General features: G+C 70.2%; 3 protein-coding genes across 3 annotated transcripts in view; 2 read left to right on the top strand and 1 right to left on the bottom strand.

The window, feature by feature from the left end:
- The window catches only part of CHLRE_17g746047v5 (uncharacterized protein), a 24,819-nt gene extending 18,470 nt beyond the window's left edge, over positions 1 to 6,349 (bottom strand). Inside the window, exons 1-8 of the mRNA XM_043072749.1 lie at positions 5,967 to 6,349; positions 5,792 to 5,885; positions 5,266 to 5,544; positions 2,158 to 4,991; positions 1,727 to 2,001; positions 1,375 to 1,477; positions 470 to 1,064; positions 32 to 271 (exon numbers count right to left, since the gene is read on the bottom strand). Coding sequence (XP_042915208.1) covers positions 32 to 271; positions 470 to 1,064; positions 1,375 to 1,477; positions 1,727 to 2,001; positions 2,158 to 4,991; positions 5,266 to 5,544; positions 5,792 to 5,885; positions 5,967 to 6,046 — 4,500 coding nt within the window. The 5' untranslated portion in view covers positions 6,047 to 6,349. The remainder of the gene's footprint in view (positions 1 to 31; positions 272 to 469; positions 1,065 to 1,374; positions 1,478 to 1,726; positions 2,002 to 2,157; positions 4,992 to 5,265; positions 5,545 to 5,791; positions 5,886 to 5,966) is intronic.
- A 728-nt stretch (positions 6,350 to 7,077) lies between these two features.
- CHLRE_17g745997v5 (uncharacterized protein) lies at positions 7,078 to 9,395 on the top strand. The gene is made up of 4 exons (XM_043072748.1): positions 7,078 to 8,189; positions 8,448 to 8,562; positions 8,696 to 8,935; positions 9,065 to 9,395. The coding sequence occupies exons 1-4, from the start codon at positions 7,180 to 7,182 to the stop codon at positions 9,146 to 9,148; spliced, it is 1,449 nt and encodes a 482-aa protein (XP_042915207.1). The 5' UTR covers positions 7,078 to 7,179; the 3' UTR covers positions 9,149 to 9,395.
- Positions 9,396 to 9,487: 92 nt separating this feature from the next.
- Positions 9,488 to 22,417, top strand: CHLRE_17g745947v5 (uncharacterized protein). The gene is made up of 9 exons (XM_043072747.1): positions 9,488 to 9,750; positions 10,095 to 10,217; positions 10,370 to 10,440; positions 10,622 to 10,754; positions 10,946 to 11,032; positions 11,196 to 11,300; positions 11,467 to 11,811; positions 11,984 to 14,320; positions 14,532 to 22,417. The coding sequence occupies exons 1-9, from the start codon at positions 9,661 to 9,663 to the stop codon at positions 21,024 to 21,026; spliced, it is 9,786 nt and encodes a 3,261-aa protein (XP_042915206.1). The 5' UTR covers positions 9,488 to 9,660; the 3' UTR covers positions 21,027 to 22,417.
- The last annotated feature ends 24 nt before the right edge of the window (positions 22,418 to 22,441 follow it).

Below are 22,441 nucleotides of genomic sequence, written 5' to 3'. Positions count from 1 at the left end.
ACCCACACACACACACACCCCACCCACCCACCGTGGCCACGCCGCGCCGCCACAGCTGCATGGTCTCCACCACCCGCATGATGGCCTCGTCGTACGGCACAGTCACCAGCATGCCGTACAGCCGGATGGACAGCGGCCGTACACGCGGCGGCGGCAGGCCTGCCGCACCGGCCAGGGCGGCGCGGCGGCGCGCCTGGATGACGTCCGGGGAGTCGAGCGCGAGGAAGCGGCTGCGCATGGCGGTGCGGCGGGCGGAGGCCAGCTCGGCGGTCTGTGTGTGTTTATAACAGGGTTGCGTGCGTGTTGTTGGTTGCGTAGGAAAGGGGCGGCAGGCGTTCATGTGTCGGTGGATTGTCGCACCGCAGCTGTGTGGTATATGGGCAACGAGGCATTTCCCTTGAACCCATTCCTGTTTCCCGTTCGCCCTGCCGTTTCCAGCCCCTCCATCCATACGCCGGAGCCATCGCACCTTTGCCTCATAGGCGGCTGCTGCTTCTACAGTCCCCTGGCCACCCACCCCAGGGCCAACACCACCACCGGCGGCGGCTGCTGCTCCTGCGGCCAGCGGCACCGCCGCCGCCGCCGCCTGCGCTGCCTGCGTCCGCATGCCTCCCACCACTGGCTCAAACAGCTCGTTCAGCGTCACAACGCCGGGCGAGGGCGCGGCGGCGCCGCCGCCCGCCGCCGCCGCCGAGTCCTCCGCCACCCAGGCTGGCAGCGGCCCCAGGTCTCGCCACGCCGCCAACTCCGACGCCGGAGGCGCCACCGGCGGCACTACGCCACGACAGGCGGTACCGGCGGTGGATCCATCCGAAGCGGCGGCGGCGGCGGCGCCGCCGCCACCGACGCTGCTACTGCCACTGTGACATCGACGTGCGAACACGGGCGCCAGCAGCTCTGGAGCAGAGTGGGGTTGCTGCGGCTCCGGCTGCTGGCCGCCGCTGGTGCCGTACGAGCCGGCGGCGGCGGCGGCGGCGCCACCGACCTGCGCTGTCGCCACGTGGGCTGCGTCGGGCGGCGGCGCGGGCGGCGTGCCCACACGCAGCTGCTCCACATCTAGGAGCCTGCATGGGGCGGGCACCGATCATGGATAGCGGAGTAGTGAAAAACCAAAAGTTTGAAGTGCCCACGTCCAGTGAGGGGGCAGGAATGCACTGTGCTGATTCTTGTGGAATGGAAGTACGGCGCACATGTGTGCTTCTTGTTACGATACGGAGCATCAGCCCACACATGAGCGGCAGTGCGGACGGCCATGCTGCTACCGCTGGCCTCTCCGCCAAGCGGCCGCCAAGCGGCAGGGGCCGCCCTTCCACTCAACAATCCAATGCCCTCCTACGAGCCCCCCCCCCCCCGAACAAGGCACGCAACCCCCACCTGCGGTTGCCCATGGTGAGCGCGAGGCCGCTAACGGCTGTGCCGCCCAGGGCGGCGCAGTGGCGCACCCCCGTGACGCCCAGCCCCAACAGGCCGGCCGGGCCTGCGGGTGCGGGTCCGTGGAAGTGTGAGCAGGAATGGCGAGCGACAAAGACGGGCAAGGGTAGGCGGGCAGGGGCGCGGCCAAGGAGGCGGGTGTGCAGCAGGACCACTCAATGCGTGTGCAGCTCGCCTTGTGACTTGCGCGGGCTTTTTTACAGACATGCTACCGTAACTGCCATCTTACAGGCACTCACCCACTCCAGTGCCCCACCCACCCGCCCAACCGCCACCTACCCACCCACCCACCCACCCAGGTCAAGCTGCACGCCAACGTCCTCCACCGCCACCTCCCACACCGCAGGCGCCGCCGCCGTGCTCGCATCAGCGCCGCCGCCAGCCCTGCCGCCGCTCCCGCCCGACACAGACGCCGCGGGGCCATGCGCTCCGGCGGCGCCGCCGGTGCCGGCAGCGGGGGCGCCAGCGGCCGGGCTGCGGTAGCGGCGCGCCGCCGCGGCTGCCTCTGCCAGCTGCTGCGCCGCCGCCAGCAGCGCCAGCGGCAGGTCTGGATCCAGGAAAGCGCATGCACTGCAGGGCGGCGGGGTGGAATGAGCGACCCGTCAGTCGGTGCACTGGAGCCACTGTGCACTGGAGGGCGTGACCTGCTGGCTCCTTCCTACTTCTAGACCCTGAGCCACGGCAAACGATCTGCACCACCGGCCGAGCAGCAAGCCCGCCACTCACCCGCTCAAAGTCAGCCGCCTCAGCCGCCGGCCGGCGCCGCCCTCCGCCGCCGCCGGCGCCGGCGCCGCCGCCAGCAGCACCTCCGCGCCGTCCAGCGACAGCACCTGCTGCACCTCCGCCGCCGGCCCCGCTGCCGCCGCCACGGGCTCCTGCAGCAGCAGCTGCGCCAGCGCCGCCGCCGGGCCGTCCGCCACGCGACACGGCGGCAGGCGGCGCGCGGTGAGGACCAGACCAGACAGCCTCGCCCGCGTCACGAACCCCGCACTGCCTCCAGGGCCGCCGCCACCACCGCCGCCACCGCCGCCACCGCCGCCGCCGCTGCTGCTGCTCGTGGTGCTGCTGCGCCCGCCCAGCCAAACCTCCGCCGTGGCGCCGCCGAGGCTCAGGTCCAATATCGTGGGCACCGCCCACACAGGCGCTGGCGCTGGCGCCGACATGGCGTTTGCAACCGCCTCCGGCTGCGCCGGCCCCCGCAGGCCTTCGGCGGCGTACCGGGGGTCCACCTCCGCCGCCAACGCCACCACACAGCGCAGCCCGCCCCACGCCGCCGCCACACTGCGCAGCGCAAACCTGGGGGGCCCTGTCCCGGCTTTCGACCCCGAACCTGAAACACGCGCTGCAGGCGGCGGCCGCCGACGGCGCGCCGCTGCCTGCCGTGCCCCGGCGGGACGCGCTGCCGCCGCCGCCGCCGCCGTGACGGCCGCCGCGGCCTCCAGCAGCGGCTCCAGCAGCAGCGGCGACGGCGACAGGCGCAGCTGCCCGACCGCCACCGACACGTCCACTTCCAGTGCCTCTCCGCCCCCGGCCGACCCCGACCCCGACCCCGAGCCCTGTCGCCGCCGCCGCAGCAGCAGATGCAGCAGGCCCTCCACCGTACCCGCGAGCTCCGCAGCGGGCGACGACCGCTTAACCGCCTTGGCCGCCCTTGCCCGGGCCTTGGATGCGCCGGCAGGCGCCCGCTGACCTGCAGCAGCACCGCCCGCCTGTGCGGCCGCCGCCGCCACGGCTGCAGCGGCCGCGGCCGCATCGCCGGCCGAGGCGCGCAGCGTGGCCCCCGGCGGCAGCGCCAGCAGCGTGACCACGCCGCCACCGCTGCTGCGCGCTCCTTGGCTGGCCGCTTCCACGCCAGCCTCCTCCCGCGGCCCCTCCTGCGCCTCCAGCTCCAGCCCACCCAAGCAAAGCTCAGCCTCCACAGGCGCCGGCCCGCCAGCAGGCGAGGCGGCGGCGGAAGCGCTACTGGCGGCGGCGCTGCTGGCGGCTGCGCCGTCTGCAGGTGCCGGGCCCGTGCCGGCGGTCCTGCGGCTGCCAAAGCGCCAGCTCAGGCCGCTGGCCTTGACAGCGCTATCAACGGAACCAGGGGCGGAATCTCTGGCCGCAGCGGTAGTGGCTGAGTCCGCAGCACCCAGTGCTGCTGCCGACGCCGATGACGGCGAGGGGTGCGGCGGCGGCGGCGGCAGCTGCACCTCCAGGCGGCCGCTGCCGGGGCCCAGCCGCAGTGCGTACGACAGCTGCGGGCGCCCCGCCGCACCAGGCTCTGGCGCGGGAGCATGCGGCAGCGCAGCCGTCAGCGCCGGCAGCGCCAGCCGCACACTGACGATCGCGCCGCGGCGGGCGCTGGTACTGGCGCCGCCGGCTGCGGCTGCTGCTGCGCTGCCGATTGCAGACCCACTTGCAGAGCCCAGCTCCACACTCAGCGACAGCGGCGACTGCGTCCCAAGCTCCAGCAGCAGTGGCGGTGGCAGTGGCAGTGGCAGTGGCAGTGCCTGCTCCTTGGCACCATGGCTTTCCGCGCCCCGCCTCCCGCCATCCGCAGCACTCGCCGCAGGCGCCGCCGAGAGGCACGCCGCAGCCACTGCCGTGGCCAGGGTGCCGGCACTGCCGCCGCACCCGGCCCCCGCGGCCCCTGCCGCCAGCCGCACGCCCTCCACCGCCACGTGCGCGCGCACCGCAGCCGCAGCCGCAGCCGCAGCCGCACCAGCAGCCGCACCCGCACCTGCAGTGGTACCCGCACCAGCACCCGCACCAGCAGCCGCACCGCCACGGCCCGCCGTAAGCTCCAGCCGCACCCGCGCCACTGCTGCACACGCAGCGACACCAGTGCCGCAACCGCCATCGCCGCCGCCACCTGACGCGGCGGCGGCGGCGGTCCCGCTGCCACGGCTGCGGCAGTCTGCCTGCATACCGACTGCCCGCGCCGGCTCTTTCCCATGCACTGCAACTGGCATCCCGCCGCTGCCGACATTGCAGTCGGTACTGCTGGCGCTGCTGCCGCATGCGCTGGCCTCGAGCCGCAGCTGCGCCAGCGTGACACCAACACCCCTGGCCGCCGCCGCCGCTCCCGGCTCGCCAGCCGCCGCCTCCATGCCCTGCGCCCCCAGTGCCAGCTGCCCCAGGGACGCCCGCCACTGTGCCCCACCGCCGCCGCCGCCGCCGCCGCCGCCGCTGCCGCCGCCGCCCTCCACTGCCAGGCCCTCAACCCGCACCTCCAGTGCCGACAGCAGCCGCCACCCCGCCGCCGCCGCCCGCGACAGCAGCTCCAGCCGCCGGAGCAGCGGCACTGGGGGCCTCTGCTTGCGCTTCGGCGGCGGCGGAGGAGGCAGCGGCGTCGGCCGCGTCGCTGCCGCCAGGCCGGCAGCAGAGGCTGCGGTGCCTGGAGTACTGGCGTGGGCGGGCGGCGGCGACGCAGCGTGGGCCTGGGCGCTGCCGTTTGCGGTGTCTGCCGGCGCCGTTGCTGCATCGCCGTCCCCGCTGCCGCTGCCGGAGACTCCACAACAGCCGCCGGCTGCTGCAGCTGCTGGGTGAGGTGGCGGAGGCCGCAGCCTCACCTCCACGTTCTGTCCGTGTGTTTGTCCGCAAGGGGAAAGTGGCAAGCGGGGCGGGTGGGCAATGGCTTGATGCTGGTGCCGGCTCGCATGCACGAAAGATGCTAGCTAATGACGTGGCGTGTCTGTACATGTGATCTGACTCTGTGACTGGGACCCCAAACCCTGTGCGCAGCATGCTTGAACCCCGCGTGCCCCTGGCAAGCAGCCGCGAGGCACATGCCGCCGGCTTGCAGCTCCCAGCCCGGATGAGCGCGAAGCCAGACCACACCAGGCCGCCACTCACCCGCACCACCAGGCGCATTGCCTGCAGGCGCCCGCCGCCGACGCCGCCGCTGCCACGCCAAAGCGCTGCCGCTGCCAGGCGCAGCAGAGCGCGAGGCAGCGGCACCGGCGCCATGGCGGGTGCGCAGGTGCTGTCGGCGCCGCCTGCACTGCCGCGCACGTCACTGCTGGTTGCGCCGCTGCCGCTGCCGCTGTCGGGTGTGTCGGATGTGTCAGGTGGCGCAGCTGCCGCCGCCGCCAGCAGCTCCACGGCGCCCACACGGATGGACTGAAGTGGGCCCTGGTTCAGCAGGTGTGGCGAAGGGGCGAGGGGGGGCGGGCGCGGTGGGGCTCACAGAGGTGGGAGCTAGCGTGTCCCATTTGGGTCAGGGCAAAGGGGCAATTTGGGCAATAGCTGTACATCGAGATCGGACTGTCCTTAAAGGTCTAGAGTTTCGAAAGATGTTGCGGGTGACCGGCTTCGTCGTTCACACCCTGGGGTCCCGCTTCTATGTTCCACACCCGTTCATCCTCCCCCCCAGGCAGACCTTCGCGAGATGAAGCTCCAAGCCGCCGACGCCACTCCAGCGCACCCATGCGATCTTATATGTCCATGATACCAACCGCGTAGACTTGCGTCGCCTGCGCGGCATATGTCGAGCCGTAACTCCGGGACGCCGCACGCGCTGACCGAAGCCCCCAGCGGTTACATACAATTCTTACCTTTGCAGGACCATGTACATTGCCAGGGCAAGCACAACCGCAGCGGCTGCAAAAGCAGCGCCTGTAACGTGCAAGCCCATTTCCTTGGGACTCTTTGTTCGGGCTCCCTAGTGGTGGGAGCAGTATTTATATGCTAAACTATAGGCAACATAGCAGAGGAAGCCCGCGATAATAGAAGTATGTCTGGGCCCCAAGCTAAAGCGTATACTGTGCAAGTTTCATTTGTCGGGCAGCATGCTTTCAATCAGACACACATAATGTGACAAGAATATCAAGAGCTGTCCGAGCGATGGTACTCAGCGATCGAAATCCGGCATGCCGACTTCGCGCCAATTCAAGGGTTTTACAACATGACATTATTGTTTGTGACAATCCTCGTCACGTTTAACCATATTCAAAGTCTAGTAGTACTGTCGAACCGTAGCTGAGCAACACCTTCGCGCCTCAATTCATCTCCCTTGTGCCGGGCCGACCCCGGACTCAGCTGGACTGCGCTCAGAGCCAACGCCATTGCTAATGCCGCTGGTACTGTGCCTGGCGTGGTGCGCAAGGAACCCTTGCTCACGGGCTGAGCAGGTCAACTGACGGCCCGGGCGGGATGTGCGTGTGCCGGCCATCTGAGCCGCGGGCACTCGGGCACTCACCCCTCCGTTGCCACAGCCCATGACCACAGGCATAGTTGCTTCCCCTTACGGTACCGTCCACACCGTAAGAGGTGAAGCTGTAGGCCTTCCCCATAGGCTATAGCATGTATGTACAGAAGTCCAGCAGCCCTACCTGCCCAAACACACCCCATACCCTTTCGTACTGACACTCCAGCTGCCAGCACGCCCCTCAATCCTTTCAGTCCGTACTACACATGAACGGTTACCTCCCCGGTGTGCGCGTGGCCCTGGGCCTAACTTTGGGAGCATTAACGAGTGTTGGGTCGTGGAGTGACTGCGGGGCAGTCGGGCTCGGTGTGCTCCTCGAGGTGTGCTCCTCGAATTTTCCCCGCCGCCTATTTACATGCAATAGGCAATAACAAATACTAATACGTAGCAGTCGCGGTTTGTGCCAGTATGATACTTTTTGGACAGGGGTAAAAAAAAGCAACAGGGGTAAAAAGCAAGTGGGGACCCACGGGGCAGAAATGCCGTCTGATCTCGCTCGGGTTCTCACACGTTTGCAAGCTTGTGAAGCTGCTCTCAATAACATTTACCCAGGAGCGACCATGGTACTTCGTAGCACAGCGACAATGCTTCGGCAGCGCGGCGCCCCCTTCCCAACCGCAGCTGCAGCTCATGCCTCTCCGGCGGCCGCGGTGGCGCTGAAGACGAGCGCTACCAGTCGCCAGGTAACCGGCTGCAGCGGCAGTAGCAGTCAGCTGCTGCTGCTGGCTGGCCAGCGTCATGCGGCCGTGGCTGCAGCGCGCGTCAGCAGCCGCCCGCCTGGCGGCGCGGGCCGGGGGTTCATCCTTTTTGCTCACGGCAACAGCGGCAGCGGCGCTGATAACCCCAGCAGCAGCGCCGCGGGCAGGGAGCGGGATGATGACGGCTCAAGCCGCCTCGTCGACCGCCGCCGCGGTGCTGGCGACAGCGCTGGCGGCGACAGCGATGCGATGAATGCCGGCGATGCATTTGTGGGGCTGTACAACGCGGGCGCCTGGGACCGCAGCGGCGGCGGCGGGGCTGCGGCCGGTGCCACTGAAGGCGGTGCCGACGGCAGCAGGGGCGCCTCGGGTCTGGTGGCTGTTGATGACTCAGAGGCCATGGCGACAGACAACTTCACCGCTGCGGCGGGTGCAGCTGCCTCCGCCGCGGCGACTGCGGGCCTGGGGGTGATGCCGCCCGCGGAGCCGCATCAGGGGCGCGAGGGCGCGGGACCGGAGGGCGCAGCGGCAGCGGCGGCGCTGCGGGCAGACGACTCGGACGCAATGGGTGCGGAGGAGCTGCAGGGCGAGATTGGCGGCCGCGGGGGCGGCGCGCGGCAGCAGCAGCAGCACAGCGGAGGAGGTGGCAGTAGCAACCGGGGATCTCAGGGCCAGGCTAGGGCGGCGGCCTCGCCCTCAGCAGCGCCAGTGGGCGATTCCATGAGCGGGCAGGGGGTGGAGCCCACGCCTCCCTCCCTGGAGGTGGCAGCGGCGGGCGGTGTTAGCAGCGGCGGCGGTGGCGTCAACGCGGGAGCTGGTGGCAGCATGCGGGAGGCGGCACCAAGGCACCGTGCGCAGGAGCAGCAACGTGGGTGAGTGGGGACTGGGCACCGGGCAGCTACAGGGTTGAGGGAGAGCACGTGGGCAGGGGCGGGCGGGTGAGGGTGCACGTGAGTTGTACCGTTGCACGGGATTGTAGCTGCTGCTAGCTGATCAGGGTCAAGGGTAACCGGCTGCGAAGCGTGCTCATGGCAAACCCTTACATACCGTGCCTAACCTTCCCTTGTCTTTCACTTCTGGCATCGTGCCCCACGTCCGTCCCGGCCCCGTCGCATGCCCCTCCCGCACAGCTCCCCCTCCTCCCCCGCCGCCCCCTCCTCCCTCTCCTCATCCGAGCGGGAGGCTGTGTGTGCGGACGTCATGGCGGAGGCCATGGCGCTGCTGGATGCGGACGCGCCGGAGCAGGTGCGTGTGTGTGTGTGTGGGGGGGGGGAGGTTGCGGGTGAGGGCTGAGGTTGCGTGCATGTTGTGCGGCCAGCCACCACAGGGTGTCAGTGTGTCGAGTGGCCCATGCATTGAAGTGGACGTGTCACAGCAGGTGGGCGATCTGCTGGAGACCGAGGGCGAGGGAGTCCGGGCCGGCGGCAGCGGTGGTGGCCGGCAGCTGACGCCGGATCAGGAGGTGGAGTTGTATGGGTCGGGTCCGGACGAGGCGACCTTCCACCCGCACGACAGCACCACCGGCGGCGACGGCGGGGGCCGGGGCGCGCCGCCCTTCCGCCGGTCGGAGGCGCCACCGCAGAGGCGGCCGCCCCGGGGCATTCCGGGGGCTGCGCCGGTAGGCCACCAGGCGCGGGCGGGGACCGCTTTTTTCTGGCCGCAACAGGGCGTGCATACAAGATTCAGCGCAACATAACTTCTTCGAGTTTCAAACCTGCATAATGCATGCCGGGTGCATCCCCTACAGGCGAATTTCTGGACCGGCGATGTGGACCGAGCGGACAAGCGCGGCACGGCCGAGAAGCACGAGGGGGGTGAGAGGCCATGCTGAACGGGTTGTGTGGAGGCCGGTGCCAGTGTTCTCGTAGGAATGCATCTGGGCTTATTAATTCGTTGTCAGTTTCCTGGTTATCACTGCACCAGAGCGGCTGGTTGGGTCGAGGACTCCGGCGGCTGCATCCGCCCATGGCCGAATGTGTGGAATCGACTTGCACATGTTGCAGAGAATGGGCACGTTGGGGTGCAGTTGATTGGAAGATGTCTTAAGCCACGCGGGCTGACTGTAACGGGTGCAGTGACGGGCGTGTCGTCAAAGTTTCGTGTTTGTTACCACGCGTGTCAAAACACGTCACGATGCCGAAACCCGAAAACTCCGTCAGCATCCGTTAAAACCATCGCGCTTCAACTATCCTAAGGAGCACACCAGCACAATAAACCATATGCGACCTCCTCCACGGCCAACGCCTTGCGTTTATTGCTGGTCACAAAATGACACGTCCAAGGTGTTGCGCTCTGCGCTTCCCTGGTAGATACTGGAACATGTACAGGCTGTAAAAGGACAAAATGAGGGCATGCAGATTGGACCAGCGGCTGCCGAGCGAGCTACTCAAGCTTGAGCGGAAGAAAGTGCCGGTGGCACAAATTCCTGGCCTGGTAAGCGATTCAAAATACATGAATTTTACACATGGTGTCCTTGTTGTTCAGGGAGCTTGCCGGTTCTGACGGCCTCTGCTAGCTTGCAACGACTGGCGACCGGGCAACGCTCTTTGCTCAACCATGTCCCTTACTAAACCACTCCCACAGTGCGCATGCTCAGAATCTGTTCTGGGTTTGTGGCTGTCCCACAAGTTTGCTCGTTGACTTGTCGCGCATGGCGCAGCGCCATATTATACAGCTTGCGCTAGGTGTCTCTTCGCATGCGGAGAGTTACATATGGTTATTCGCTTTAATTGCGAGCACAGTTGAAGGGAGGGTGCCGGCCCGCACGCGCACCACAGGGCGCCTTGGAGTTTGAGCTGCTGCCCCCCTTCCCGAACTGCCCCGACTCCACCGAGCACCGGGACAAGTTCGATGACGCGCACCGCCTGCTGGCAGCCAACTTCGCGCCCAACCGGCAGCAGGTAGCACACTTTTAGGGCCACGGAGCTGAAGCCATGAAAGCAGACGGGCGGCGGAGGGTGCTGCGTGCCCGCCGATTGTTCGTTCCGTGCAGCCATGCATGCTTCTGCCCCGCTGCTCATACGTCAAAGCCTCCCGCACCGCATGCACACAGTTGCTGTCGGCTGTGTATGCGGGCCGGAAGCCGCGGGAGCCGGACAAGCGGATTGTGGAGGGCGACAGCAAGTGGGTGATGGAAGTGGTGGTGGGTGTGGTGGCGGTGCGGGGCGTCGCCGGCAAGGCTGGGAAGAGCGGGCACGAGCAGCCTGGCCTAGGTGACTCATACAGCGCTCCGCCTCAGCAACCCACTTGTACGGATACGGCTGGCATCAACTGATCTGTTGCCGCCGCCGCTGCCTGCCTGCAGGTACGATGCGTGTCAGGTGGCGGGGCTGTGGTTGGGCGGGCGGCTGGCGTGCGCGGCGGTGATGCGCACCAACGTGCCGGGCCTGGGTGGCGAGGCGCCCGGCAGCCGCCTGCACCTGCAGATACTGTTCCAGGTGGGGAGCCGGGGCTCGTGTTCCGGAACAGCCCTCGTGGGGAGCCGGGATGAGGCGCGTTGACTGGGGTGGGCGCCGTGGGTTGTGATTGGGCGGAGCACCAGTCGGGTCAGGTGTTGTCAGGCGCCGTACTCACGCACTCCACCCTTGCGTGCGGGCTTCGTGCCCTATCTATCCCTCTACACCCCCAGGCCACAGCGCCGGAGCACAAGCGCCACGGGCTGGGGCGGCTGCTGACGCGCTGCGTCCTGTCGCGCGCGGTGGGCGCCGGACACGAGGTGAGTCATGTGAATGGGTGATAGGCATGCCTGGGCTGGTGCTGCCCGCCCTGCGGGCTCCACATCACCCCGCTGACCTCGAGTCACTCCGCCGCCCCCCCGCCCGGCCCTGGCTACGCCTTCACTGCTTGAATAGTCACGAATGTAATCCCCGGCCCTGCAGTACGCGACCGTGGTGGTGGGCGGCCGCGACGTGGAGGGCTACTGGGCCAAGATGGGCTTCAGGCGGCCGGCGGGGGCGGGGCAGGACACGTACGAGGCGAGGCAGGTGCGCGCGCGCGCCCGTGCCAGGGCCGTGTGGGGCCGCGTGTCTCTGGGAGCGCATGGCTGTGATTATGCGCGTGCAAACCCAGCCCCTGCCATGCGCCCGCTGACCGCCTCGGTCGGTCATCGTCCCAAATCATCGCTGTACGCAAACACGCAAATGGTCACAGGTGCTGTCGCACAGCGCCATCCACGCAATGAACGCGCCCGTTTGGATTGCCTACCTGGCTGCTGAGGCGGCGGCGGCGGCAGACGCGGCAGCCAAAGCAGCGGACACGGACACGGACGCGGTGGGAGCAGCTCGCCCCCCTCTTGAGGAGGACGTGGAGGGCGCCAACGGCGGCAGCGGTGACAGGGAGGCGGGAGAGGCGCGGGCGGTGCCGGAAGAGCCAGGGGCGGCGGCTAACACTCTTGGCGACGGCGAGGGTGGGGGTGGGGCCGAGGGCGGGGACCGGGCGGCCACGCCCAACCCAACGCCGCCCGCGCAACAGCCGCCGGCAACAATCGACTTATATGTGAGTGCGGGAGGCGTGGGCTGTCATATGCGGAATAGAAAGGGTTGTGCAGTAACGCCCTGTAACCTTGCGCCATTGCACCGCCCAGAGGCTGTGTTACTTGCGTACCGTACATGCACTCACTCGCTCCAAGAATTCCACCCCACAACTGCAACTTGCTTTGCCTCCGCAGGCTAAGCCGCCGAGGCAGGTTGCGGAGCAGCACGCGGCGGCGCTGCTGGACACGGCGGCGGCGCGCGTCACGGCGGCCTACGCCGAAGCGCTCGCGCGCGGCGAAACCTTCACCCCGCAGTCGCGCCGCGCCGCCGCAGCCGCAGCCGCCGCGGCATCCGGTGGCTGGGGTGGTGGCGACTGGCCGGGCGGTGTGCCGTCGACACCGGGCATGGACGGCGATGGCACGGGCGAGGGCGGCGAGGGCGGGCTCGCCTATGGCCGCGCTGTGACGCCAGGGCCGGGAAGGACGCCGCTGCTTATGGCACGGCGGGGCAGCTGGCACGGCCGTGGGGGCCGGCGAGGAGGCAGGGCCCGTGCCGGCTCGCGTTCAGCGGCGTGGGCTGGCAGCCGCACGTCAGGCGCAGACATCGAGGAGGCCTCGGGGCAAATGGATGGGGAGGAGAAGGAAGAGGAGGAGGAGGCATCAGATGAGGTGGTTGAGGAGGAGGACAACCTGGAGGGGGGCACGTCCGGCAGTGGGGGAGACGGCGGAGAGGCGGAGCGCTCGCGTGGGGCTGCGGGCCCAGGGGCGGCGCCAGGGCGGCAGTACGGCGCCGCCGGGCAGCGGGGCGCGGGCGGCGCGGGGCCGGGACCCTCCAGCGAAGCAGCCGCTGCCACTGCCGCGGGGTCGACTCGAGGCCGGGGCCGGGGCCGGGGCCGTGGTAGGGCCGCTGTCGAGGCAGCGCGTGAGGATGGCTCGCCTGCAGGGGCAGGCTCCGAGGGCAAGGGCAGGGAGGCGGGCGGCCGGGGCAGGCGGCTGGCTCTTGGAGGAGACGTTTCGGGCGCCAGTGGCGGCGAAGGGCCGGAGTCTCTGCCGCCTGTTGTGCCCACCTCAGAGACCAAGGGCACCACCAAGGCCGCGCTCGCCAAGGCGATTGCGCGCAAGGCACAGCAGCAGCCGGCACACACGGCGTCAGAGGGGATGGCGCCGGCGTCGCCGCTGAAGAAGCGGAAGGTTTTGCTGGCAGCTGAGGCGGAGGCGGAGCCTCAGGTGGACGGCGCAGCGAACGGAGAGGCGCACGGGGAGCGGGAGGGGGCAAGAGCGGGGCCGGCCTCGGGCGTGGTGGGTCAGGCCAACGGCGGCAGCAAGCTGCCGACCAAAAAGGGCATCAAACGCGCCAAAGCAGCCGCTGGCACGAACGGGGCTGTACCCAAACCTAAGAGCAAAGCACCCAAGGCGAACGGCGACGTGGCCTCTGTCACTGCAGTCGCGGTTGGTGCGGCTGGTGCGGCCAGTGGGCCATCTGGGCGTGCGGGCGGCTTAAGAGCCGGGCGGCGGCTGACACCGGCGGAGCACGCGGACATGCCGGAGCCGCCGCCAGACCGCAAGACGGCCTCGCTGCACGACCTGGCTTGGCAAGCGGAGACGGTGAAAGCCGGCGGCAGCAGCAGGCGGGGCAAGAGCGGCGGTGGCGGTGGCGGCGCTGCAACGAAGCCTGCGGCCGCAGCTGCAAATGATCACTGGCGGGAGCAAGAGGAAGCGGAGGAGGAGGAGGAGCGGCGGCGGCAGCAAGAGGAGGAGGAGCTGCAGGATGAGGACGCCGAGGAGGTTGTCACGGACGAGGACGAGGAGGAGGAAGAGGAGCAGGGCTGGGGCTCCCATCGCCGCGGCCGGCGGAGAAAGGCAACCGTGAAGGCGGTCAACCGGCGGGCGGGGTCGGAGGCGAGGCGCGCGAGGGGCCGTGGCAGCAGGCGGCTCCAGCGCACCCTTTCATCCTCGTCATCGGATGAGGACTGGTCGCCATCAGCGGCGGCACGGTCCGACTCGGAAGCTGGGCCCGCCGGGGCCCGTGAGCGTGAGCGCGAGCGTGGGCGCCGGGACCCAAGCCGTGAACGCGAGCGAGGCCGTTACCAGGATGCGGAGCAGCAGGGGCACGACCGTGGGTCCAGCATGGAGCTAGATGATGATGGAGACGATGGCTCTCAGGACAGGGGAGCGGGGCGCACCCGCGTGGCCAACGGCAGCAGCGGCGGCGCCGGCCGGCCACAACGCTGGGGCCCGCCCGCGCCGCAGCGACTGCAGCAGCAGCAGCAACCGGTGCCATTGCAGCCCCAGCAGCAGCAGCAGCCGAAGCCGCGCGGGCGGCTGCCGCCGGGTGTGCTCACGGGTCCGCGGCCGGTGCTGCCGCCCACGCTGTCGCCGCTGGAGCTGCTGCCTGTGGCGGCGGCGCTGCCTCGGGCGCCGGCTGCCGCGGGGTCCGGCGCGGCGGGTTCCTCTGCGACGGCACCTGAGGCGCCGGGGCCCTCAGCCCTGCCGCCAGCCTTCGAGCGCGCGTGGAGGCCAGCAGTGGAGCAGGTGTGTGTGCGCCTGTGACGATGGCAACGACCATGGCCCAAATGCCTGACTCAGTCACGGACCCTGACGGCGTTGCTTGCTTGTCTGCCTCCTGCGTCCTGCCTCCTGCCTACCTTGCCCCTCCTGCCTGCTAAGACGGACTGCATGGCCTCATACGGTACTCCTTGCCGGCCAACGCCTTCTTGCTTCCCCGCACCCCGCTGCGCCGCAGGTCTGGTCGGCGGCGCAGCACGTGTTGCAGTCGCTGAACGCGCAGCTGCAGCTGCTGGGGCGCATTGCCGCTCACACCGCCGCCCGCCGCGCCGCCGGCCTGGGCGCCATCACCGCCACCTCGGCGGCGCTGGCGGCGCTGCTGCGGGAGGGCGGCGAGCTGGAGGGCGCCCTGGCGGACGGCGTGCCGTACCTGCTGCAGGGCGTCACCGAGAGGCTGGGGGACCTGTTGGATGGACTGGATGATGACGACGGCGACGACGGCGGCGGCTCGCTGCCGCCGCCGCCCGCTCCGGCGCAGCCGCCGGCGGCGGCCAGCGGGGCTGTGCAGCAGCAGGCCGGGCAGGTGCCGCGGCCGGCGCCGCCGCCAGGGCCGCCGCCGGCAGGGCACGGCCACGCCCCCGGCTATGCGTGGACGGGTCCCGCCTCAGGGGAGGCACCGGGGCAGCCCGCGGCACAAGCTGCATATGCGCCGCACGGTGGCCCCTTGCTCGGCTCCAGCACCAGCGTCCAAGGCATGGGCCCAGGCGCAGCCGGGGATCACCAGCAGCACCACCAAAATTACCAGCAGCAGCAGCAGCAGCATTACCCGAACCCGCATCATCACCACCGTCACCACCACCACCAGCAGCAGCACGCACCGTTGCCGCGGGCCCCGTACGGCCTGGCTGCGGGGCTGTGGGCAGGCAGCGCCCCCCCGCACGCCCAGTCCGCCACCGCGCCGCGGGCGCCGCTGCCGGCAGACCCCAACGGCCCCCCGGCGCTTGCTGCCCCCCAACGCCCCGACGGCACGGCTGCTGCCACCGTGCCCGCTGCCGCGCCGCCGTCAACTCTGCCGTCAGCCAGTGCCGCTGCTCCTGAGCATCTGCCTCAGGCCGCTCAGGCGCAGGAGCCGCAGCAGCAACACAACCAAGCCAAAGCCGCAAGCGCTGCTGCGGGTGCGGGTGCGGGTGTGGCTGAGAAGGCAGGCACGGCTGGGCACCAGGGCAAGGAGGCGTCGGCCTACAATGGCGATCAGCGGGGTCAGGACCACGATCGGCTCGAGCTGCAGCCGCTGCCAGGGTGGGACAGCGATGGAGGCCGGGGCGGAGGCCTGCCCGGCCACAAGGGCTGGCACAACCCGGGGCCGCGGTCCGTGGAGGACGGCCGTGCATCGCTCCGGCCGGGAGTACCGCGGCCGTGTGGGGCGGAGCGGGAGGAGGGCCGGGGCCAGCAGCACGCCGGGGATGGCAGCAGCGATCATCCAGGCTGGGGCCGCCACCGGGGGTTGCAGCGGGACCCTCTGGATGAGAGGGACCGGGAGGTGCTGAGGTGGGAGCAGGAGCGGCGGCGGCAGCAGGCGGCGGACGCGGCGGGAGAGCGGGAGGAAGCCTGGCGGCTGCGGCCCCGGGAGCGGGAGCGGGAGTGGTGGCCGGAGGACGACAGGGACTGGCAGGCGAGCTACCGCCAGCCCCCCCTGCGCGGCCAGCGGGGGCTGGAAGGCCCAGGGCAGCGGCAGCGAGATCAGGGCCTGCGACAGGAGCCGCAACACCAGGCGCAGCGGCGGCAGCTGGCAGGGCCGCACGGTGGCGTGGACTCGCGACACGGCGAGTGGGGCGGAGGCAGAGGCAGTAATGGCATAGACCGGCAGCCCGCTCGCCGACGGAGCCGCAGCTGCAGCCACAGCGCCAGTCCCGTTCGCGGTCGCGGTCGCGGTCGCAGCAAGAGCCGCCCCCCAAGCCGCAGCGCCAGCCGCAGCAGGAGCCGGCCGCGGGACGGACGGGATGGGGACGGCTGGCGGCGGCCTCCGCCGCGGCAGCAGCGGGGCGCGTCACGCTCTCCGCCGCCGCCGCCGCCGCAGCGCCAACCTACGCCTGAGCCCGAAGAGCGGCCGGCCTGGCGCCAGCTGCTGCGGCATGTGGTGCCGGCGCGGCAAGAGCGGGAGCGGGGCCCTGGATGGGGTCGCGAGCATGTGGCGAGGTACGCAGAGCAGCGGGCGGTGCGCGGGCGCGGCGAACCCGCTGACGGGGAGAGGCCGGGGAGTCGCCACCACGACTGGGACACGGACCATCACAGGGGCGGGGAGCGTGGCGGAGGCGGGGCTGCGGGCGGCGTCAGCCCGCGCGGCTTTGCACTCCGCCGCCCTGTGGCGTTGGCACCTGGAGCGGGTGGCTCAAACCGGGCGGCAACAGAAGCGGCGGCTGCGGCTGGGGCTGCGGCTGGGGAGGAGGCCGGTCGGCGGGATGCGCCACCGTGCTCGCCGCCAGGTACAGCCGGGCCAGCCGGCGGCACGTCTTCAGCAGCTGCAGCAGCAGCTCACGAGGCGGACGCGGAGGGGCGTGCGGGCGGGGAGCTGGAGCAGGATACGGCGCTGCAGGGCGGGCAGCAGCCGGCGCCCGCTCGCGCTGAGGTCAGCGCCGAGCCAGCTGCTGACAGGGCCAGCGGCAGGCCGGATGGCGCAGCGCCGCGGGGGCAGCCGGGCGCTGCGGGTGTAGCTGCGGGCACAGCCGCTGTTCCGGCCGCCACTGCTGCGGGCGCAAGAGGCGCTGCCCACACCCACGGTAGGGCTGCAGGTGGTGTGGCCGCGCGAGGCCCACGGTTGGCAGAGGATGCAGCACCTCAGCCGCCATCGCAGCCCGAGTCAGCGGCTGCGGAGCTAGCGGACGAACGCAGCTGGCGCCAGCGGTCTGAAGGTGGCGACGCTGCAGCGGCGCGTGTGGCCGACTCGCCGCGTGGGCGGCTCTCCCCTCAGCAGCCCTGGCAGTCACAAGCGCGCCGGCGCAGCGACGGTGGCGAGGGCGCGCGCGCCGGTGACTGCCGCGGCCCGGGCGGGCGTGGCGAGGAGGCGGCCTGGGAGCGGAGTCGGCTGCCGCACCGGCCATCTGTGGCCGTGGCCCGCAGGGCCCCGGGCTCACCGGAGGAAGGCAGGGCGTCGCGAGACGGCGCCGCCAGCCCGGCAGCGCTGGCAGAGCAGCCGGCCAAGCCGGGCGCTGAGGAAACAGAGCCGCGCAAGCCCATCGTGTGGGAGATGCCTAAGCGACGCGAGCGCCTGCCGCCCAGACCCGGAGCAGACGACAACTCAGAGTGGGCTAGGGGCCGCGGCGTCCAAGACCGCGGCGCTGACGGCCACGATGGCGGCGGTGGCGGCTTGGATTGGGAGCGGCAGCGCAGCTTGCTTGCGGCTGCGGGCCAGGGAGCCGGCAGAGCAGCTGGCCGTGGCAGTGGCCCTAGTGGCGATGACAGGGGGCGGTGGCAGACCGGCGGTCGTCGTCCGGCACTGCCGCCGCCCGGCAGCCCTCGCCGCCGTCAGTTCGATCGCCAGGAGAGGCGGGGCAGCGAAGGCGGCGGCGCCGCTGGTGACAGCGGCACACGGTCGCCGCTGCGTGGTGGCACGCGCTCCCCGACGCCCGGCCAGCGACAGCAACAGCGCGGCACGTGCCTGCCTCCGGCAGCTGCGGCTGCAGCTGTCTCCGATGACGGCCGCGGCGATGGTGCCAGGCGCTTGGGTGCCGCGCAGCAAAGCGGCGATGACGGCGCCAGCCCGAGCACCTTCACGCGGGCTGCTGCTCCCGGCGCCACGCCCCGGAGAGCCGGCGCCTCGCCGAGCCGTAGCGCTGACGGCAGCCGCCACCGAAGCGGTGTGGCCGCCGATCACGCGGTGTCTGCTCCCACAGGTGAGGCCGGTCGTGGCAGTTCGCCCGACCGCATGAGGCCGCCGCAGCCGCAGCCGCGACAGCCTCATGACACCACGGAGCCCGTCCGGGGCAGGGGCACCCCTGGGAGCCCGGGCGCTGGGTTGGGAGGCAAGGGCCGCGGCGCAAGCGAACCATGCTGGTCGCGCGCGCAGGAGTGGGCCGGCCGGGAGCGCCCGGGCCTGGACGGGGCTGTCGGTCGGGCGGGGCAGCGTGCTGACGATGACAGGGGCAGACCGGCCGGCCGCACTGACAGCCCGGACCCAGAGGCCCCGCGCGAGCGGGAGCGGGAGCAGGGGCGCGAGCGGGAGCGGGAGCAAGGCCGGAGCCAGGACCGCAGCACCAGGGAAGAGGGAGGAAGCAACGGCGGTGGCAGAGACGCCAGTGCGTCTGCCAACCGCGACGCCCGGACTGCGGGTCCTAGTCAGCGCCACGATGCGGAGGCCAGCCGGCCTGAGCCCGACGGCAGCAGCGGCAAGGAGCGCAGGAGCCACGACCACTCGGAGCCCAGCAGGGAGGGACCTCGGACACGCACAAACGCGACAGAGGGCAGTCGTAGCGGTGGCGGCCGCGTGCTTGAGGGCGGTCGCGCTGCACGCAGCGACGTTGGCGGGGTCGACCGCCGCGGGGTGGATGCACCCGGTGCCACCAAGGCTGCAGGTGCAGCCTCAGTCAAGGATGCCGGGCCGGGGGATGGCGTCAAGCCGTCACTGCCATTTCCACCGCCGCCATTGGCAGGAGCGCAGGAGAGGCAGCAGCCGCAGCCTCAAGGTGGCGTTCCCCAGGGCCCGCGGGGCCGTGGCGAAGATGAAGCACCGTCGTTGGGAGTGAAGGACGAGCGCCACAGCCAGGCGCGCGCGGGAGCAGATGCGGCTGCTACTGATACGGCGACTGAGGCTGCTGCTACTGCCGCTGCGGCTGGCTCTCGTGATGGCGATGGAGCTGCAAAAGGTGCTGGCGCTGAGCAAGATAAGGGCGGCGACGATGCGGCTGCTGAGGCGATTGCTGGGCAACGCCGCTCTGACGAGCGCGGGGCGGCCTTTCCTCAGCCACGCCGGCCGCGGCTGACTCAGCAGCGCGAGCCGCATTGTGACGGGGACAGGCACCGGGACCGGGACAGGGACAGACACCGGGACGGGGACAGACACCGGGACGGGGACAGGGACAGGGACAGGGACCGGGATAGGGATCGGGAGCAGCCCCGGCGGGGTGCGGGTGCCGACGGGCCGGTCAGCCCTGCGCGAGACGGCCCTGCGCGAGACGGCGGCGGCCGCCGGCCGTGGCCTGAAGACCAGCAGCAGCAGCAGCAGCAGCAGCAGCGGCCACCACCTTTCGGCCACGGCGAGCGTGACGGCGACCGCAGCTGGCTGGACCGGCCGCGGCCAGACTCCCAGTCCAGACCCATGCCGCCACCCTCACACTACGAAGACCGCGGCCGCGGCTGTGACCGTGATCTGGATGGAGGTAGTGGCGGTGGCGGCTGGGGCGCTGGCGAGTGGGAGCGCGAGCGAGACTGGGGTGGCGGATTTGACAGGGAGCGGGACCGGGAGCGGGAGGGCTGGCCGCCTGAGCCGCATTCCGGAGGGCGCGGGCGTGGGTGGGGCGACGGGGCCTGGTATGGCCCGCCAGGTCCCGGCGACTCCGGCCGCGGCCGCGGCCGTGGGTGGGGCCGTGGGCGTGAGGACTTGCGCGGCCGGGGCCCCGAAGGCCGGGACCAACGGCTGCCGCCTCCGCCGTACGGCGCTCCCCATGGCCCTTACGACGAGCCGCGTCGATCGCCACCGCGCCGCGGCGACGGCGGGCCGCAGCAGTGGGAGCCGCGCGGCAGCAGCGACCGCCGGCTGCCACCGAGCCGTGATGACGACCATGGTGGTGGCGGCGGCCCTGGTTGGCGCCACGGCCACCACCCCCAAGACGGCTGGCCGCCGCCGCGCGGCCCGCCCCCGCCTCACCAGCACTGGGGCGATGGCTACCGTGGTGGCGGCGGCGGCCGCAGCCGCTCACCGTCGCCGCAACGGCGGCTCGCTGGGGATGCGGGCCCAAGCTGGGGCCACCCCCCGGGGGGTCCTACTGAATTGCAGCCTGACGGGGCCTGGGACGGTCGGGCGCCGCGGCCGGGCGAGCCCCACGGCGAGCGCCTGCATCCGGGGCAGCGGCCGGACCGCGGTGCGGCGCAACAGGCGGAGCAGCAGCCTGTCGCCGGCGATGCTGGCAGTGGCGGTGGCGGTTGTGGGGGCGGTGGCGGTGGCGGGGGTGGCATGCGTCATGGAGATGCCCAGCAGGTGAATGGCGGTAGCGGCCCGTATGACCCCCTGACACCCATGGAGCAGCAGCAGCAGCAGCAGCCGCTCACACTAGGGCACCAGCAGGCTCAGATCATCACCATTGCCATACCCGCCGCCGACTGGTTGGCAGTGACCGGCCCCGCTACCACCGCTGCCGCGGGCGCCACTGGCGGGGGTGTGCCCGGCATGGGCCACTTGCCCCTGGTCATAGCCACGACTGGCGGCAGCAGCTGGCAGGCGCCGCCGCCCGCACCGCAGGATTTTCTGCAGGGGCCACCGCCGCATGCGGCGTGGCAGCCGCACCCGCACCTGCACCTGCAACAGCAGCTGATGCAGGCGCCGCAGCAGGGCCAGCAGCACCAGGCGCCCATGCTGCAGCCCATGCCAGGCGCGGCTCCAGGCATGGATCTGCGGGCGAGCGCGCCCTGGCACACACGCCAGGACGCGCCGCACGCGCCGGTGCAGGTGCTGCCGCCACCACCGCCGCAACAGCAACCGCAGCAGCAGCAATACTCTTATCAGCACGCGCAGCAGCAGTAGCCAGGTGCCGACTGATGCTACAAAAACGAATGGCTAATGGAGCGGGGCGAGGTTTGTTTGAGGCACACAGGTGGCCAGTGAGCACAACGCTGCATGTAGTGGCGGCGTCAGGCGTCAGCTGACGGCGCCCAGAGCCGTTGGAAGCCGGGCTTTGGCATGCTGAGGTGCTGTGTACTTATGTGGAGATGTCGGCAGATGCATGCACACAACTAGTAGCAAAGAAGCAGACAAGTGGTGGTGCCGCTGGCACAACGTTTGCATTGATCCTTGAACATTATGGGGCCTCGCCAAAGTGCCCTCCGAGCGGTGATACCGGGTCTGATGACATGTGGGGGTGGGGGTGGGTGTAAGTAGTGTGGCTGGGCACTGCGTATGCATGTGTCTGTTTCCAGGGCGCGTGCCTGTGCTGGCGTTTGTATGTGTGTTGGCGGTGAGGAGAACGAGCATGTGCATCCGTATTTGTGCATGCATGGGACAACTGGAAGCTGAATCGAGATGGGTGATTCTCCATGTATGCATCGTTGTATATGCCACTGTCCGCCACTGCGTGGCGTCGGGTGTGCCTGCATCTTGGCCTACAACGGCGACGGCTGCGGAGGGGTGGCGAGCACCCAGCTACATGCGCCGTGCTACGCTTAACTATATGTTTGACCCTAGCCACCAAACGGCACGCACGCAACACGGCATCAAGCCGCCTGTCGAGTACGTTCTGGAGATTCAGGGGATGTCCTGCCGAGTCCCGAGTGTGAAGTAAGACTGCTGCAGGTGCTCTGACCCGGCCTCCTCATCCTCGCGCCTCTTGCACCCCCTAGCGGTGCGTGTGGGGCTTGCCTGTGACGCATCAGCGTACAGCTTGCCATGAGCCCTTGCGCATGAGACTCACCATTGGGCCCTACAAGACGACCGCATCATGGCCACAAGGCGCGCGCCACACACATTCACAGGCAATATACACATCACTACACCATGCCGCTGATCACTATTGACGAGCAGCGGACGCGGCGGGACGTCGCATTCTGCCGGCTTTGTCTAGCTCCGCCACCGGTCACACCACTGGCCAGCGGTGCCTCTCCTGGGCACAGTGTGTGTCTTCAATAAAGGCTGCAGAGCATGAGAGTCTTGCGTCTTTCGTTCTTGTACTGCGTGTCTCGTTTTGGTGGTTTCAGCGGGCTGTGTCCTTACTGCCTGTCCGGCTGCTCTTGAAGAGCGCGGTGGCGACACGTGATCGCGGCTAGTCCAGGGTTCATGGGCCCTGACTGCCGAGGGCTTTAGTTTTGAGTGCCGGTGTGAAGGCGCTCTCGCCAGTCCAAGAGAGACTGGTAGGCTGCGGCGGCCGTGTGTCGGGCCCGGGTCAGAGGCAGACCCACAGCGGTATGTAACAAAACTGGCACAGGAGGTGCGTTACTTGCTGAACC

This window comes from Chlamydomonas reinhardtii, chromosome 17 (genome assembly GCF_000002595.2).
Source record: "Chlamydomonas reinhardtii strain CC-503 cw92 mt+ chromosome 17, whole genome shotgun sequence".
NCBI classification, from domain to species: Eukaryota; Viridiplantae; Chlorophyta; class Chlorophyceae; order Chlamydomonadales; family Chlamydomonadaceae; genus Chlamydomonas; species Chlamydomonas reinhardtii.
Note: the sequence above shows the minus strand (reverse complement) of the source record. Positions and strands in the feature narration are given on the sequence as shown.

Bases quoted from the DNA above. Each gene is read 5' to 3' on its own strand.
- CHLRE_17g745947v5 (XM_043072747.1), top strand. From the start codon at position 9,661: ATGAGGGCATGCAGATTGGACCAGCGGCTGCCGAGCGAGCTACTCAAG. The intron at 9,751-10,094 runs GTAAGCGATTCA...CGCGCACCACAG, and splicing joins TGGCACAAATTCCTGGCCTG to GGCGCCTTGGAGTTTGAGCT. The intron at 10,755-10,945 runs GTGGGGAGCCGG...CTACACCCCCAG, and splicing joins ACCTGCAGATACTGTTCCAG to GCCACAGCGCCGGAGCACAA.
- CHLRE_17g745997v5 (XM_043072748.1), top strand. From the start codon at position 7,180: ATGGTACTTCGTAGCACAGCGACAATGCTTCGGCAGCGCGGCGCCCCC. The intron at 8,190-8,447 runs GTGAGTGGGGAC...CCTCCCGCACAG, and splicing joins GCGCAGGAGCAGCAACGTGG to CTCCCCCTCCTCCCCCGCCG. The intron at 8,936-9,064 runs GTAGGCCACCAG...CATCCCCTACAG, and splicing joins GCATTCCGGGGGCTGCGCCG to GCGAATTTCTGGACCGGCGA.